Source organism: Leuciscus leuciscus (assembly GCF_965113295.1).
Source record: "Leuciscus leuciscus genome assembly, chromosome: 2".
Classification (NCBI taxonomy): domain Eukaryota; kingdom Metazoa; phylum Chordata; class Actinopteri; order Cypriniformes; family Leuciscidae; genus Leuciscus; species Leuciscus leuciscus.
Genome location: NC_138726.1, coordinates 41,914,698 through 41,931,650, shown reverse-complemented (window position 1 = coordinate 41,931,650; position 16,953 = coordinate 41,914,698). Strand labels below are relative to the sequence as shown.

The 16,953-nt window shown below is 38.1% G+C and overlaps 1 protein-coding gene across 8 annotated transcripts in view; it reads right to left on the bottom strand.

Annotated features, from left to right (window-relative positions):
• vps13c (vacuolar protein sorting 13 homolog C) overlaps positions 1-16,953 on the bottom strand; it is a 55,261-nt gene that overhangs the window by 3,678 nt on the left and 34,630 nt on the right. For 7 of the 8 annotated variants that reach the window (XM_082162617.1, XM_082162621.1, XM_082162618.1 and 4 more), the window contains 30 exons: positions 16,684-16,937; positions 15,974-16,197; positions 15,710-15,802; positions 14,481-14,936; positions 14,206-14,361; positions 13,452-13,710; positions 12,959-13,119; positions 12,687-12,808; positions 11,829-12,126; positions 10,806-11,195; positions 10,526-10,630; positions 9,922-10,083; positions 9,712-9,837; positions 9,491-9,624; positions 8,470-8,596; positions 8,153-8,388; positions 7,882-8,026; positions 7,658-7,798; positions 7,483-7,564; positions 7,307-7,376; positions 5,374-5,485; positions 5,063-5,176; positions 4,014-4,147; positions 3,821-3,902; positions 3,601-3,714; positions 3,309-3,384; positions 3,052-3,215; positions 2,875-2,920; positions 2,530-2,653; positions 280-394 (listed from right to left, as the gene is read on the bottom strand). In XM_082162617.1, the coding sequence (XP_082018743.1) occupies positions 280-394; positions 2,530-2,653; positions 2,875-2,920; positions 3,052-3,215; positions 3,309-3,384; positions 3,601-3,714; positions 3,821-3,902; positions 4,014-4,147; positions 5,063-5,176; positions 5,374-5,485; positions 7,307-7,376; positions 7,483-7,564; positions 7,658-7,798; positions 7,882-8,026; positions 8,153-8,388; positions 8,470-8,596; positions 9,491-9,624; positions 9,712-9,837; positions 9,922-10,083; positions 10,526-10,630; positions 10,806-11,195; positions 11,829-12,126; positions 12,687-12,808; positions 12,959-13,119; positions 13,452-13,710; positions 14,206-14,361; positions 14,481-14,936; positions 15,710-15,802; positions 15,974-16,197; positions 16,684-16,937 (4,822 nt within the window). The remainder of the gene's footprint in view (positions 1-279; positions 395-2,529; positions 2,654-2,874; positions 2,921-3,051; positions 3,216-3,308; positions 3,385-3,600; positions 3,715-3,820; positions 3,903-4,013; positions 4,148-5,062; positions 5,177-5,373; positions 5,486-7,306; positions 7,377-7,482; positions 7,565-7,657; positions 7,799-7,881; positions 8,027-8,152; positions 8,389-8,469; positions 8,597-9,490; positions 9,625-9,711; positions 9,838-9,921; positions 10,084-10,525; positions 10,631-10,805; positions 11,196-11,828; positions 12,127-12,686; positions 12,809-12,958; positions 13,120-13,451; positions 13,711-14,205; positions 14,362-14,480; positions 14,937-15,709; positions 15,803-15,973; positions 16,198-16,683; positions 16,938-16,953) is intronic. The other variant, XM_082162619.1, reaches the window with a different exon arrangement.

Genomic DNA, 16,953 nt, shown 5'->3' with positions numbered 1-16,953 from the left:
ACTTAAATATGGGTTTTTCTCCCTACTAGTCTGAAAGAAGACAATGTAATGAAGAAAAATAGCCCCAAATCCTCAACATTTTGGGGAAAAGTGCATAAAAAATAACAAAACTCATTGGTTTAGCCTGTAGTGTGTTGCCTTAATCTGTCAAGCTGACTCCAATCCTTCAAAACAATTTGGCTGTAAGTAGTTGTTAAATTAAAACAGAGGGTCATGCTGAATTAAATCCTTCTCATCGGGATTGGTAGCCTGGTCACTAGGGTTGACGGGTGACCTCACCTGAAAGAGGTCATAGCCCCCCGACTCATGGTGGTCGTAGGGCCGTATGATGCCGTCCTCTTGTACGAGACGCACTGGCCTTAATTTGGTCACCTCCTCAGTTGATTCTGCTACCCTGCAAATCAAGTCAGAAACAGCATCTTAGATAACTCTGACAAAGACGACATCCCGTGATCTAGCGGTTTTATATCCATGTAAAAATGCGTGGGCAACGGGTGAGTCATTCTTAGTGAACAGAATCTACTCAATTAAAGTTCATCTGAGCATGCCCGAACAGCCTTGATCAAACGCAATGCATCTCAAGAGTCATTTAAAAAGCGTCAGCCTACAAAGTTTCTTTGTGCTATTGCGTGCAGTGTCTGATTCCTTAAGCCCTCTCTCACCTTTGGTTACTTCTACAGTGCGAGCATGGAAAAGCAACATGATTAGTTCATACAGTTAGCGTTGATCAGTTCGGATCACGTTATGGAGAGCATAACGAATGGATGATTGAATGTATAAGCTAGAGAGTCACTGGAGGGGTGGGGGGGCATCGCTGTTCCAGCTTGTCAGGAAAGGTTTGGCATGAAAAAGCCAGGGGTGGGAACACAGTAAAACACAACAGATTTGCCAACTCATCTTTTCAGGGCAGAATTAATGGAATGGGTGAAAAATGTGATTGGTTAGCCTGGTCATCGACTGCCTTTAAAATCATAATGCTTCTCTTGCTATTGCGCGTGGTTACACCATAGAGTCCAGTGCATCAGCAGTGCAGTGAGCTCGTGCAGTGGACTTGGTCTGACAAGCAGAGCAGTCGGAGAGTGTGAGGGACATCACCCAAAGTTCACCCCCAAAAATGGAACTTATTTACTCACCCTCATGTTGTTACATTACTTTTATCTTCCATAGAACACAAAAGAAGATATAACATTTTTGGATTTAAAGGACCACTTCCCTACAAGTGAGTACATGTGTTTATCTGTACTTCCGCTCCTCTATATTACATCTCTGCTCCTGTCTGTGCTGTTCTGCTCATCAGACTTTCCACTGGCCCCAAAATGCACCAGTGAAAGGGGTGTGGATATAAGAAGCAAATGTTACAATGATGGGAAAATAGGCACATGTTGATGAATCCAGTTATAAGGGGATTTTTGAACTGTAGATTACGGCAGAATGCTCTGCGCTACAGCTCACATCCTTTGCATCCCAAGATGCAATACTTACCTTTCAACAATTCACACCCTGTAAGATTAAAAATTCATTCATGCTGCCATATTTTTTTGGACTCAAGCAAACCCAACTGAGTGAATGCAGAGGGATCATTCACTGTCATCTCTCTGGGTAACATGGGCATAAATACACATACATTCACGCTTCAGTCATCCAGACCTTCATACGCACATCTGTACACATACACTCATGAGTGTCCAAATACTCACAGAACTAAAAAGAACAAACACATCCAGGAATTAACTTATGAAAAACATGAAAGAAAGAGTCACAAAATTAGTTGACACTCAGGAGGAAAAAAAGAAGAAAAAAAGAACAAGACAATAAAATACAAAAGAGACACAAATTAAGACACTGACACAATACAGTAGATACATCTTAATTGATAGTCTACGGTTTATAAAAAAATTGCCACAGGAACATGTTTCTTGTCCTTTCAGAATGGATATCATCATCAATATCTTCCTCCCTTCCAAAAGATTGCTTAGATAATATAAATATTTTTTCATTTAGAGTGCAATGACATCTGCGCTTACATAATATGATACATCAAAACATTCTCTCTGTCCTATAGCAGGAAGTAGACAAGATTTCCAAGCTATACTTAGGATGGGGGGGAAGTGGCCTCATGACTTCCACTCTGCAATGAGTAAATGTGGGTCCCCTTTAAACCGCTTGTGGTCCTATTATGACTACATATTGGGTTTTGGGTTCAAAATATTGCTTAATAAACATCTTCATTTGAAAATAGAAACTATGTGAATATATACACTACAGTTAAATTGTTTGGGGTCTGTAAGATTTTCTTTTGTTTTAATAAAAATGATCTGACTGAATAGAAATTCGAAAGAAAAGAGCATTCATTTGAAATAGAATTCTTTTGTGACATTATAAATATCTTTACTGTGACTTTTGATCAATTTAATGCATCCTTGCTGAATAAAAGTTAATTTCTTTAAAATCTTACTAACCCCAAACCTTTGAACAGTGTGTTTGTATGTGTGTATATAGATGTAATATTCATGTGCATGTGTATCTCACCTCTGAATGCCCTGAAAAGTACTGCTTGCCATGTCTATGATGCCCCCTGTAGGTCTGGCCACCACTCCAACCAGGCCTTTCCCAATGCCCTTGAAGAAGCCTGCAGCCCCCTCTTTCTTCGCACCTAAACCCATGACAGATTATTCAATTACATATTATACATTCTTGTCCAAGGTTCTGCTGTTGAGTGGTTGCCATTATATACTGTATGTACTTGTGTATTTTCAATGGCCAACATTTTTTTAGTGTTGACCTATTTATTTTTTAAAAATATTTTTGCCAAAGCTGAATACAAAAATAGATTGAATCTATCCCAAGTGATGCATCAGCAATAAACTGTCATACCTTCCACCGGTTTTGTCACAATTCCTGTTACTCCACCAACCACTCCCTGAAGGAGAACATGACAAAAGTCAATTCATGCTATTCACAATGGAACTTTGTTTTATAATGGAAACATAGAAAGGGTAATGCTTGGATGTTTTCTTATGTATTTTTATAGAAAGTCAGGAACTTCAGTACCTTAAGGAAACCCTTTCCTCCTTTAGCCAGACTTTCTCCAAAGTCCTTAGTGGGTCTGTTCATTTCCTCCCTCCGTTTCTGCTGATACTCTTTGTCCATAGTGATGGCAGCCAAGCCTTTACCTACAGAGCCTGTTATACGGGACACCATGCCAGCTGCGCCCCCTAGGAAGATAATGTAGAAACAAAATAAGAATGTGCAGTAAGGATCCTCAGTGAGTATATATAGGCTTTAGAGAGAAAAGCAAGGTGCCTTACCCACTGTGTGGCCCAGCAAACTTCGAACACCGATAACAAAACCTTCTGCAAATTCCTCAGGTCCTTGAACAGCCCCCTAAACACACAAACAAATAGCACAAATGTAACCAATCACAGACCACACAAATCATAACTTGATAACCTTGTAAACCTGACACTGCAATGGTGATTTAAATAAATATACCTCAAATCTGTACTTATATCTGGCATTTAAAAGAGAACACACTCACATTTGTACTGAATTAAATGATGAGGCCTGAATGAACATATAAATGAACAGCATTTGTCTGACCTGGATGGGCTCATAAAAGAAAGCCTCCACTCCTTCTGATAAGCCTCGGATCAAGCCAAATGGATTTCCAAGAACATCCAGACCCAAAACCAACACGTACATCTGCGTCAAGAACTATGAGGAGAGAAAAAGACTTTCAGATACAATGATGATGTGTGTTAGAGTGTATGCTCATGTATCAACCTCTGACATTGTATGAGTGTGTATTTAGATCACCCACTTGTTCAGTGTAGTGTCCGATCACCGCCCACATCAGTTTATCTCGCCGGTAGAACTGATATTTCACCTCAAAGTAAGCAAGTCTGAAAAAAAAAGAGCGAGACAAAAAGACGTCAATCAATGCCTAAGTGAATCGTATTTTCAAAGAGGCATATGAGTCAGTATTAGAGTGCATGCACATCTGAAAGCCTTACTTGAAAATCAGATCATCTACATCAGTGAGTGTGGCACCAATGCTTTTGAGTAGGAGGTTGACGGACTGGATGGCCACCATATCACCCTGCTCAGAATCATCTCCACTGGAGCCCAGAGACAGACTCAGATGCAGCTACACACACACAAACACACACAGGTTAAACATAAACAATTACATGACTTGTTTGATGCAACTACCCATCAAGGAAATGTATCAATCATTTCTCATTATTAAATAATTCAAATGCTGGTAGACAAGTGAGATTCAGTTGATTCAGTTTAGTCTTTCATATGAAAGTATAGGCAAGCACGTCATTAACCTAACATTGGGGGGGGGGGAAAGGTTGACGCTGGTAGATCTTGTTTTGCTCATTAAATGGTTAATAATGGACAGAGTTTTTGAAAGTAACAGACAGAATATGAATGAATAGAGTTTATATGAAACTCCACCACTGTTCAAAAGATTGGGGTCAGTAAATTCCTTTTAAAAGAAATTCAGAAATAATGCATTAAAAGTGAAGGTAAAGATATTTAAGATGTCTATTTCAAATAAATCCTGTTCTTTTTAACTTTCTAGTTATCAAGGAATCCTGAATTTTTTTTATCTCAATTTCCCAAAAAATATTATGAAGAACAACTATTTTCAACATTGATAATAATACGAAATGTTTCTAGAGCACTAAATTGGCATATTATAATGATTTCTGAAGGATCATGTGACACTGAAGACGTAATGATGTTGAAAATTCAGCTTTGCAATTACAGGAATAAATTACATTTTAAAATACATTAAAATAACCGTAATAATATTTCAAAATATTACTGTTTTACTCTATATTTGATAAATAAATGCAACCTTTGTGAGCAAAAACATTAAATACTGTATCAACCCCAAACTATTGAACAGTAGTGTGTCACTGTCCAATCATGCTGTAGAATGTGGAAGACTGAAACTAGAGAGAAGGTCTTAATTATAATGTTGTTGACAAGTGACCTTGAAGAGATCATGTGCTGTGTTTTGAAGTGGACTGTGGTGCTGATTCATTACTTTAATAGGGGAGATGTGGAAATGCTCAAAGAAGCTCAGGCCCGAGGTGTCTGTCATGGAGCACTCCATCAGCTGAGCCTGCAGCGCCTCCAGATCCTTCTCTATCAGCTTATTCTGAAGCATAGAGAAACACATACTGACATCTCCAGCCCACTCTCCATTCACATTTCATAAAGCCACACATGAGTGAAACAAACACAGAAGAATGTAATGATGGAGGAAATGTTTACCACTGCGATCATTGTGGATTCATTTCACTAGTAACATTATGTGATAGAATGTGAACACCTGCAGGAGGATGCAGTAGTTACCTTCTCTTTACTATCCTGGGACTCGATGGCTGGGGTTAACAGGTTGATGATTGCCCCCAAGAAACCCTGATCGATCTTCACTGCCATCTCCTGTACTAATGCCATAAAGTACCTACAGAAAAACAAGCACTGCCAGTCAAAGGTTTGGATCTACTCATTCTTTCTACTTCCAAATAACAATAAAGTCATCAAAACTATGAAATAACACATGGAATTAAGGTTATTATGTAGTGGCAATTATTTATTTATTTTTTATAAAAATAAATAAAAAAAACCTTCCCCTTCCATTCAAAAATTTGGGGACAGTAAGAAATGTTAATGTTTTTGAAAGAAGTCTCTTATGCTCACCAAGGTTGCATGTATTTAATTTAAAATACAGTAAAACAGTAATATTGTGAAATATTATTATAATTTAAAGTAATTGTGGAAACCGTAAAAATAACATAAAATCAGGATTCTTTAATAATGATGATAAAAATAAGAATAATTTGTTACATTTATATAGCGCTTTTCTTGGCACTTGCCGCTTTTTATAGAAGGGGGAATCTCCTCAACCACCACCAGTGTGCAGCATCCACCTGGATGATGCGACGGCAGCCATACTGCGCCAGAACGCCCACCACACACCAGCTTATTGGTGGAGAGGAGACAGAGTGATGAAGCCAATCAGTATATGGGGATGATTAGGAGGCCATAATGATGGACAGACACCAATGGGCAAACCAATGAGATTTTTAATGACCTCAGAGAGTCAGGACCTCGGTTTAACGTCTCATCCGAAGGACGGTGCTTTTTGACAGTATAGTGTCCCCATTACTATACTGGGGCATTAGGACCCACACAGACCACAGGGTGAGCACCCCCTGCTGGCCTCACCAACACCTCTTTCCAGCAGCAACCTAGATTTCCCAGGAGGTCTCCCATCCAGGTACTGACTAGGCTCAACCCTGCTTAGCTTCAGTGGGCAACCAGTCTACAGGGTGATATGGCTGCTAAGCAAATGATGAGCAAAGTTCAAAAGAACAACATTTACTTTATTTTTTGTAACAATGTAAAAGTCTTCACTGTCACTTTTTATCAATTTAATGTCGATATCGATAATTACCACAATAAATGTCAAATCTTTATTTATTTCAATTTTAAGGCAGATTTTTGCTCCTAAGTGGAAGTTGTAGAAACCAGACAGTTAATTGTGAGCAGTTAAAACCATGCATATAGCACCTCAATACCATGGTAAAATGTAACTATATAGTTTCTATGGTATATGTATAAAAAAACAGTAGCCTAAATACATTTAGTATAAATGAACAAACGCTATAGCTTAATCGCAAAAAGTAATTACATTCCATCACTCCTTTAATACGTTTAATTCATGTCTACATTAATATTATAATACAATTTTATATGAATACCCCACATTTCCGCCACAATACCATAGTGCAGTTAGTGTTACTAAAGTAAATCCATGGTAAATGATGGCGATTTGTTGATTGAAAAGCCATCTGACTGTATCGTTGCGCACAGTTTTTCTCCTGCTTGTCAGTGCTGTTTCATCTTTATTTGGCTTTAAAGTAGTTTAAATCACAAACATTTGTGTTCTTCACTGATTTCAAACGCTTCACACTGGATCTCACAGCGATGTTTAGTTGTCGTGTGATCGAGACCGATTGAGCCGAGCGGATAAATGGTCAGTGTGACGCGTTTCAAATGTTTTTGTTACGCTTTTGGCGTACAAACATAATATCAAACATTTATCTCTTTTTATCGTTATATCGAGAAAAAATATATAGTGAAAATTATCATTAAGATTTTATCACACAGCCCTAATTTCACACAAGAGAGAAGAATGCAATGTGGTTAACTGATTTGAATTAGTACATGTGAGACTGTGACACAAAGTAAAAAATACGTAAAGCAGGGTGCCATCACTTACTTAAACTGCATGACTTGGCTGTGCTCATTAAACCTTGTGATGACGCTCACGTCAATAAATGGCTTCGGCTCTAAAGATAAAGGGGATATGGTGTGTTCATGTCAACTCACTCTAAATGTGCACTCAGAACTGTATTAGCTTAGATGCAGCCTTTATATGTTAGCTGGTGTTTGTACCTGTGTCTTGAACAATTGATTTTGGAAGAGGAACAGGATGAAAAACAGTAGGAAATATAGCTCCCGGCAGCTGATTATCCACCTGGAACAAATATATGGTGAACATAATAACTGAACGACTGCCAAAAACGACGGAAGTGTGATATTCAACAAGTACATTGTGTGTGGGTGTTACCTGTAGCCAATAGAGTTGTGCACGTAGACTCCTCTGGTGAGGCGACTGTTTCAACTCAACATGAATGCCAGGCAGGAAGTTTCTCCTGATATGGCAGGATAATGGCTGTCTCATCAACATGGGCAATCTCCCAAAGTTGACCTGTTTTAATAAAGAATACTATAAAGTCTAACAACATAAACAATCTTATTAATCAAAGTTTTCCTGGTAAAGTCCTTTATTACCTCAAGGCCAGTTTCTAGTCTAGTCCAGACTGGTTCACTCTTGCTGCTGATGTGGTTTTGGTAGGCTTTCTCCAACAGTCCGATGTTCTTGTTGTTAAAGGACTTCCAGCGGTTCTTTGGTCTCATCTCCCAAACCACACCAGAACTTAAAAACACAATTCAATCCATCATCAATAATCACCTTGACAGTCAAGTGGAATTTATGTTGCCCTTTATGTCTTAGAAGCATTTTAAATTATAAGTGTTAAAACACTACTGTGGGTTTATTTACCTGGTGATGCCAACGTATGCAATCTCCTGCCTGATGTCATTGTTGATGAGTGACAGGCCCAGGTTCTGTAATGAGATGTTGACTTCCTGCTGGAACTGCTCCAGCTCCTCCGCCTGCCGTGCTTTTGTGACTATGCCGACATCCTCGGTGAAGATCAGCACCCGCTGGCGGCCGTCCAGGAAAGACACCCAGTGAGTCTGAACTAAGCTGCTATAAGAAAACTGCCCACACTCGTCCTAAAGACAATAACATGGGAATGACATGAGCAGCAACATAAGACGATCAGCAGATTCACTGACCCAGAATCCTTCTCTAACCTTGACAAGGTCCAGTTCTCCACTGTGGTCTTGACAGCTCCAGCAAAGCTTCCTCTCCCCTGCTGGATCGTCCCATGCAAAACGCTGAGCTTCACCTGGTCTCAGTGCCCAAGACTCCTCACATCCTCTGCACAAGCACAGAGACACAGACACCGATTAGAGTTAGGAAACATATTCACACACTCCAAAACACTCAATAATAAAAAAATTAATAAAAAAAGTGCCAGTACTTTTGGTACCACAGTCGAAAAACTTGTGCACAGCTCGCATGTGAAAGGCACTTCGTAATCAAATTCCTTGTCTTGACGATTGATTTGGTTTAACTCAATTTATGTAAACAGCCAAGTAAAAATAATAATAATAATCTGTACATTAAACAGTTTAAATGAGATCTTACAGATCTTTCTTTGAACATTAAATATATTTTTTAGTTTATTATTACTTATCACTGTATATACTATACAAAATAGACTGTATTTGATCAAAAATACAGTATTGTTGTAAAATCTGATTACAATTTAACAACTTTTTTACTTTAAAATCAATTTAATGAATCCTTGCTTAATAAAAGTATAACCACAAACCACAAATGTATTTTATTTGTTTATATTCATTTGTTTTGTTTGTAATTTTTCTTTTTTCTTTATTTTACTACTGGCTTAATTCAATTAAAACAACAGAATGTAGTCTTCAAGTATTCCTCAATTAAGTAAACATCGCTCTTAAGTTAATATTTATATCAATATTTAACATTTAAATAAAACAGCGTTGTCAATAGCAATTCGTTTTTGCTGTGGTATAAACAATTACTTTGTGAGATTTGTGAAATCATGGTATTGGTCTTATTGACTACTGAAACCTGGGTATTGTGACAACCCTAGTTTCCACAAAAGACCTTTGATTAGATTAGATTTAGATTTTCTAGACTTAGAAAGATTAGATCTTCATGGTCTTTCTCATCAGACATATTCAGACTTTTCATTCATCTGTCATATGAAGTAAAATATTAAAGCGGTCAGACCTCTGTCTAAAGTTGACAGTTGCTGAGAGCGTGTGGTTCACAACCAAAGCAGGTGCAGCTCCATCATAGTAATCAGTGAAGCTGACGACAGTGGAGTGGTCTGAGATATTCACATCCACTATAACGCCACCATACTGATGGAAAAGAAGATTAGAATTAGGTGCTCAATACGGTTTAATAAAGTATGTTTAGCATCCTGTTTACATTCAGAGCATGTTCACCTGATCCATGCGCAGCAGAGTCCCGTTGTCCTGCTTGTTGAAGAAGAACGATTTGGAGATAGATTCAGATCCCACAACTCGTACACACAGCTTCCCTGTGCTGGACTCAGGCCAAAAAGGCAAACACTGTAACACACACAATTGTACAGTCAACACAAATACAATGAGTGCATACTGCTGCCTTTGATAAAAGAGGAATTCATCTCTGACCTCAGTGGAGGAGATGTAGTGCCACTTGTTGCTGAAAACATTGTTATTTTGCACCTCTCCAACCTCAAGCTCAAACGAAGACTTGTTGACCAGCGTGTAGAAGGGACTCATGGTAACAATTCGTGTCAGATTAAAGCTGCTCATCTGGATGCTGACCCCAACCTGGTACATCAAATGAGATTTTCCATACTGTACATTATAATGTTGTTGTGTCTAAATTCACATGTACAGTAGCACTTAAAAAGATTGATTTTAGTTTTTAGTGTTGTATTTTTAAAGTATTTTAGTGTATAGATTTTTAATATCGGGCATCTCTAATCAGCCATAACATGAAAATAATTAAATATAAGAGAGATGCACCGATATTAAAATTCTTTGACAATTCATGGACAACCTGTCACTCACATAACATCACAGCAATAGCAAACTACTATGATCCAAAAAACAACAACAACCCAATCAATTCCAGATGGATAAAATCAAGTCCCGCTCTACATTTTTCTTGTTCGAGAAGCCGTTTCACTCGGATATATGTCACAATAATGGAAGAAAAGATTATCGCAACTGCCGTTTCATGCTGAATTTAAACGTTCAAAGCATTTACCAGGTAGTCCCCGCCTTTGTCTGGACAGCGCACACATCCATAGCTGCCGACAGTGTCCAATGAGAAGCCATCAGACCAGGAGCTGGTGGACACACAGAGTTGCACCTGAAAGGAAGAGCAGCATGTTAATTTAGAAAGGAATATCTGAACATTTTGTATTCAAATCTACAGGTAAAACATGGCTTTCTGAACATGACAGCCCAAACACATTTTTATTCATGATTTGGCTAATAGCTGTACAGATTTATAGTTCAAACACTGCCAAAGAGCACAATCCAACCTTATTTTTGCTGAAGAGATTCTTCTTTTTAAAAGAGAACAGAATGACGTCTCTGAAGTCGGATGGGTGTTTCACACAGGTATCCTCGGCACGATACTGCAGCACGCGGGACGTCTTATTGATGAGCCAGTATGGACTATAAACAGAGAGGATCATTTTGCTGTTCACGTGAGACACATGCACACCCACGTCCAAGGTCAGTCCCTCTGTGGTGTCGCAGGTGAAGCAGACGGAGAAGAACTCAGGCATGTCTCTGCTAACCCTCATACGCCCAGTCCAGTTGCGACCTTGGTACTTGATCAAAACAAGTTCCATTATTTCACCGCCAACATTCGAATTCAGCACATCCGCCGCACTGCCCTCCTGAAGCTCATAGAAGTCAGCAGAGCCCTATGAGAGACGTGATGAGGTTCATAAATGTATGTTGGCTAATATGAAATAGGTAATAAATCATACTGATTTTTAATATGAACGTGTCATACACAAATGTTTGGGGTCAGTACGATTTTTTTTTATTTTTTTTTTATTCAACAAATTAAATTGATCAAGAGTGACACTATAGACATTTATATTTATATTTATATTTCAAACGAGGACTGTTCTTTTGAGCTTTCTATTCATCAAAGAATTCTGAATAAAAAAAAAAGCATTATGGTTTCCAAACAACATTGATAATAATAGCAGATGTTTAATGAACACCAAATAAGCACATTATAATGATTTCTGAAGAATCATGTGACAGATGACTGGAATAATTACTGCTGAAAATTCAGCTTTTCCATCACATGAATAAATTACATTTTAAAATATATTAAATTAGGAAAAAGGTATTTTAAATTGTAAAAATAATAATATTTCGCAATATTACTGTTGTGACTGTATTTTTGATCAAATAAATGCAGTCTTGGTGAGCATAAGAGACTTTTTAACATTTAAACAAATCTTACTGACCACAAACTTTTAAATGGTAGTGAATGTCAAATGGATTTTAGCATTTGTGTATGAAACTGCAATATTCCGCACCTCCAGTAGGTAGCGTATTGAGTAAGGTAGCAGGTTTTTGACAGTCACAGCTGGGTGCAGGTGGATAACATAAGCAGGGTCCCAGTCCCCTTCCCCGTGGCTGGCGATGTGGCTGAGGTCATCAGGCACGGCCAGTGTGTTCACCACCAGTGGCAGGAAGCTGCTGTCTATGGCAGGGCACTGCAGCACTGCTTGAACCTCGGAGCTCAGGTGCACCTGTTCCTTCCATGAGATGCATGTGGACGATGCGCGATACAGATCTTCTAAAGGACCAACAGGCAGCAAGAACAGCTGACTCCTGATGGAATACATATAGCACAGAAAATTACATTATAAAGTACAAAAAAGTACAGGTAGTTTATTTGACAGTATATTGCAGGGGTGTCAAGCTCAAGATAAAAAAAAAACTAAATTATGCAAAAAAAGAATTAAATGTTTGTGATCATTTACAATTTTGTATATTTGTAATATATTATATTTTTTTGCTTTTTGATAGGGTCGCAGAACTCCTTAATGTATTGTTTTGGACCTTTTTGGTCTTTTTGTTCGCTTTGTACTCTGAAATGTATAATTAAATCTGAAGTTATCCAGCTAAGAGCAGCATGTTGCTTCTCTTTTTCTTGTCAAATGATGATTGTTTGATTAATATTCTCTAATTGGCGATTTTATATGTAAATGTAATCTAAAGCCCCCTGGTGCATGAAAACAATACACTTGACACCCCTGGTATAGTGACTGAATTGTAAATAAGCATGATATGTAGTCAAAGATCTTCTTTACAGTTGCCACTCATGATATTTTACTCATGTGAATTCAAAATGCACTGAAACAAAGTAAGCAATTACACTTAGCCCATACCTGTAAGCTTCTAGGGGAACATGACACTCCTTCTCAGGCTCAGCAACCCCTACATTCACCATCACTCCAAGTTCAGAAGAGTACTTCAGAATGGCAAAAGGCACTGAGAAATGGTTCTTTATCTGTTAACACATAATTGAAATACAGTTAACGTACAATAAAATATCAATGTCACCGTGATTTTAACAAGGTCGTTTTCATGAACGATTATTTCTTTATCGAGACAGGTGGACAGATGTACGCTCTCTGCAGGTAAAAGTGAGCAGACGAACCTGTAGGGGGGACCGTACTGTGATGACCTTGTTGCCCTCGCTGGCATCGATCTGAAGCAGCACAGACACAGCTTCCATTTGCATGGGTCCTCTGACATTATACAGTCTGCGGCCAGGCTTACCCAACGGGATATTTGAAATCTCACTATAACCTGAGGGAACTGCACAGAGGACATTTATGATTAGGATTAGGGCTAGGGTATTCATGACCTAAAAAGTATTACACTATCTCAAATATTATAGGATAATATAAAAATTAGTTAAGGATAATATAACAAATAGAATAACCAGATCTGACTTCCTATATGCTTGTATGGGTAACTTAGAGAGCGACCTACCAAGACAGCATTTTTGGGCATCATAGACATGCTTGAACTTTCTAAGTGCATATTATGCCCAAAAATGCTATCTAGGTAGGCAGCTTACAAGGTTTTGAGGTGTAACCGTAGGCATTTGAATAGTTTACAAGGTGTATATTATCCATGTTACTGACCTACGCTGAGATTGAATAAGCAGCTTTCCTGCCTCTGCAGTGCGGACAGTCGTGATGAACGCTCAAACGATGAATGGTCTAAATGCACACTTTTATCCACAGCCAATTCATGCAGTTTTCCCAATGTGGATGAGCCAACCAAACGCAGGTTAGCGCTGTGCTGAACAATAAGAGGAATGCCTAATGAATTGCGAATGGTGAACGAGGATTTCTCCTTGAGAGAATGGTCAAAAGTGGAGGCTGTGCTCTCGGAGAATGCCTGACAAGAGAGAAATAAATGAACAAGTTTAATTTGTATATGTTTAGCATACACTACTGTTATAAAGTTTTGGGTTGGTTTTTTTCTTTTTATGTTTCTGAAAGAAGTCTTTTATTCTCACCAAAGCTGCATTTATTTAACAAACATACAGTAAAACAGTAATATTGTGAAATATAAATACATTTTAAAATAAGTTTTCTATTTTAATATATTTTATATTTCCTGCTGAATTTTCAGCATCATCACTCCAGTCTTCAGTGTCACATAATCCTTCAGAAATAATTATAATATGCCGATTTGGTGTTCATGAAACATTTCTTATTATTATCAAATGTTGAAAACAGTTGTGCTACTTAAAATTTTTGTGGAAACCATGATACTTTTTTTTCAGGATTGTTGGATGAATGAAAAGTAAAATAAAAAAAAAACATGATTTATTTTAAATGGAAATCTTTTAGAACATTATAAAGGAATTTAATGTCACTTTTTGTTTACCTTAGCCAGGTTGTTGAAGACACCGAGGCAGCACTTGGACACTGTGATGTTCATGGTGTCTTTGGAACATATGGTGATGGCTGTGCGAGGTTCTGGCAACATAATAAAATCCTCCCCAGGACAAGGACTTTTATCTCGAACAGGGTTATTCTTCATCTGCACACAGAAACACACAAATAATCACTAACACAACAACCTTCAAGATATTTGATAGGGTGGGAACGTGGATTCATGTTTATACGCAGAAGTGAAAAAAGGAGCGAAATTCTACTTGCGTCTAATTTGAGCTTCCACCTCTGTTTCCCATTGTCCACTCTCTCAAGCAGTGGCTCCCATACTGCATGAGTCTCGTTGAAGTAATTCACCTCCAGTGTCATATCTGCAGAAACACTGAGCAACGACGACCAGTTCTGAGCAGTACCGGTGACCGATGATTCTGCAAGCAGCAAGGGAACAGTCCGATGCCCCAAGCCTGACTCCAACGTGACCTGCACCACCTTCACGCTCAACCTAAAAGTCTCTCCGTCCTTACTGCTGTCCACATCCTTAAAGCTCTCAGTGACCTCGGAGGCCGTGTCCACACCAAGGAACCAGTAGTTTGCATTAGCAACTTTTATCAAAGACCAGAGACTGTTCAGGTCATCGGACGTCTGCTGTGACGGCTCTTCTTTAGGTTTGGGAGCCATGGCTGCCGTGATGGTAATGAAAGTGTTAAGAATGATGGGAGAGATCTGAGACAGCAAGAGGGAGAAAAAGCAGGTTAGTTCAACACAGATTAGTAAATACTCAAATGATATGTAATGAAAACATAAGATATTTGCATAATACTGTATACATTTACACAGAGAGGTCAGATGTCATAATCTTGACATACAGTTACAGGATCTTTGTACACACACAAAAAAAGGTGTAGTCTTTTACAGTTTAGGGAGCAAATACACTAGCGTTCAAAAGTTTGGGGTCAGGTAGGCTTTTTTTTTTTTAAAGAAATCAATACTGTTATTCACAAGGATGCATTAAATTGATTAAATGTGACTTTAAAGACATTTCTGTTGTTACAAAAGACTTCTACTTCAACTACTGGAAATGGAATTCTCTCGAACTTCTAATCATCAAAGAATCAACAAAAATATTAAACAGCAGAAATGTGTCTTAACATTGATTTGTAGCTCAAGAAACATTTCTTTTTATCAGTGTATCAGAAGGATTTCAGAAGAATCATGTGACCGATGACTGGAGTAATAATACTGAAAATTCAGCTTTTCCATCACAGGAATAAATAAAATTTTAAAACATATTAAAATAGAAAAAAAAGTTATTTTAAACTGTAATAATATTTCACAATATTAATGTTTTACTGTATATTTGATCAATAAATGCAGCCTTGGAGAGCATAAGAGACTTCTTTCAAAAACATAAAAAATTGTATCGACCCTGAACGGTAGTGTATATGTTCCTCTATTTATTTCACAAGATATCAATATGGCAAACAGATAACACCCACTTTTACTATGACCTCCTCTACAGTTACAGAACCAGTTAATGGGGCATTGGCTGGCATTTTGGTCTCAAATTCAACAGAGCACGGTCTCAGCACCTGCAGTAAATACAAATTCATAGTTTGCAAATCATTAAAGAGACAACTGCAGTTACATAACATGCAATATATTTTCTGTGCACCTCATGAAAAAAACAAACATAAAACTTTATTCCTGTTGTAAAAATAGAGTTAAAAAAGAAAAACATTAGTAGGAATCAATAAACATACGGTGGTCACGGCTTTGTCACCCTCCGTCCTGATGAAGGGGCAGGCGAGCACTTTGAGGCTTTTGACGCTGGCCTTCATGGCCTGGCCGGTGTCTCCAGACAGCAGGTTAAAATTACACTGGAATGAGGCTACCAGCGCAGGAGCATCGGCCTTCATCAGATCAGCCACAAACACAACCTCTGGGTCCATCACAACTGCTCGCAGTTTTGTTTTCAGAGCTGGGGCTGATGATAGAAAAAAAAGTTGTTTTTTAAAAACACGATTTTCCATGATTTTCCCAGTTATGAATGATCAGATAAACATTTTTTTTATTTTTTTTTATAGACATTGTACTCAAGTATTTCTAGCCAAAATACTTTATAACTGATAAGAAAATGCATATTATTGACTATAACTATTTTCATGACCAGGAAGATTTGATTAATTTCCCTGACTTTTCCAGGTCTGGAAATCACACTTTTGAAATTCCCTGACATTTCCTATTTCCAGGACTGTGAGACATAAACATTATTTTTGCAGTTCTGTTTGACACTGCTGGTAGCAAAAAATGACAAACTTAACCTGTACAACTGCAAGTACAGGTTTAACCCAAATTGTTCTGAGACCCACAATGACAAAAAGTTGTTCACAGTGTAAATCTACAATATACTGGCATCGCACAACATTTTACATGCAGCAGCTCATTTTTTTTTCAGCATAAGCATTCACACCTGCTTTAGGTTCACACTGGATTTTGGGTTCTGAGATGTATTTGAGCGGCAGCTGATTGGTTTTCTCTTGCTGTGTAGGCGAACTTGTAGGCAGGGCTTGCACAAAAAAGTCTGCAACAGCCAACAGGAACTCCACGCTAGCACACAGATAGAGCTTCTGCAGTACAGCGACCACCGAGCGCTCATCCACACTCTGAGAATATTTCACATCAATCATGGGATCTGTTGTCTCCTCATCACGCCTTCCCAGCATCCTATAGGTAAAAATAA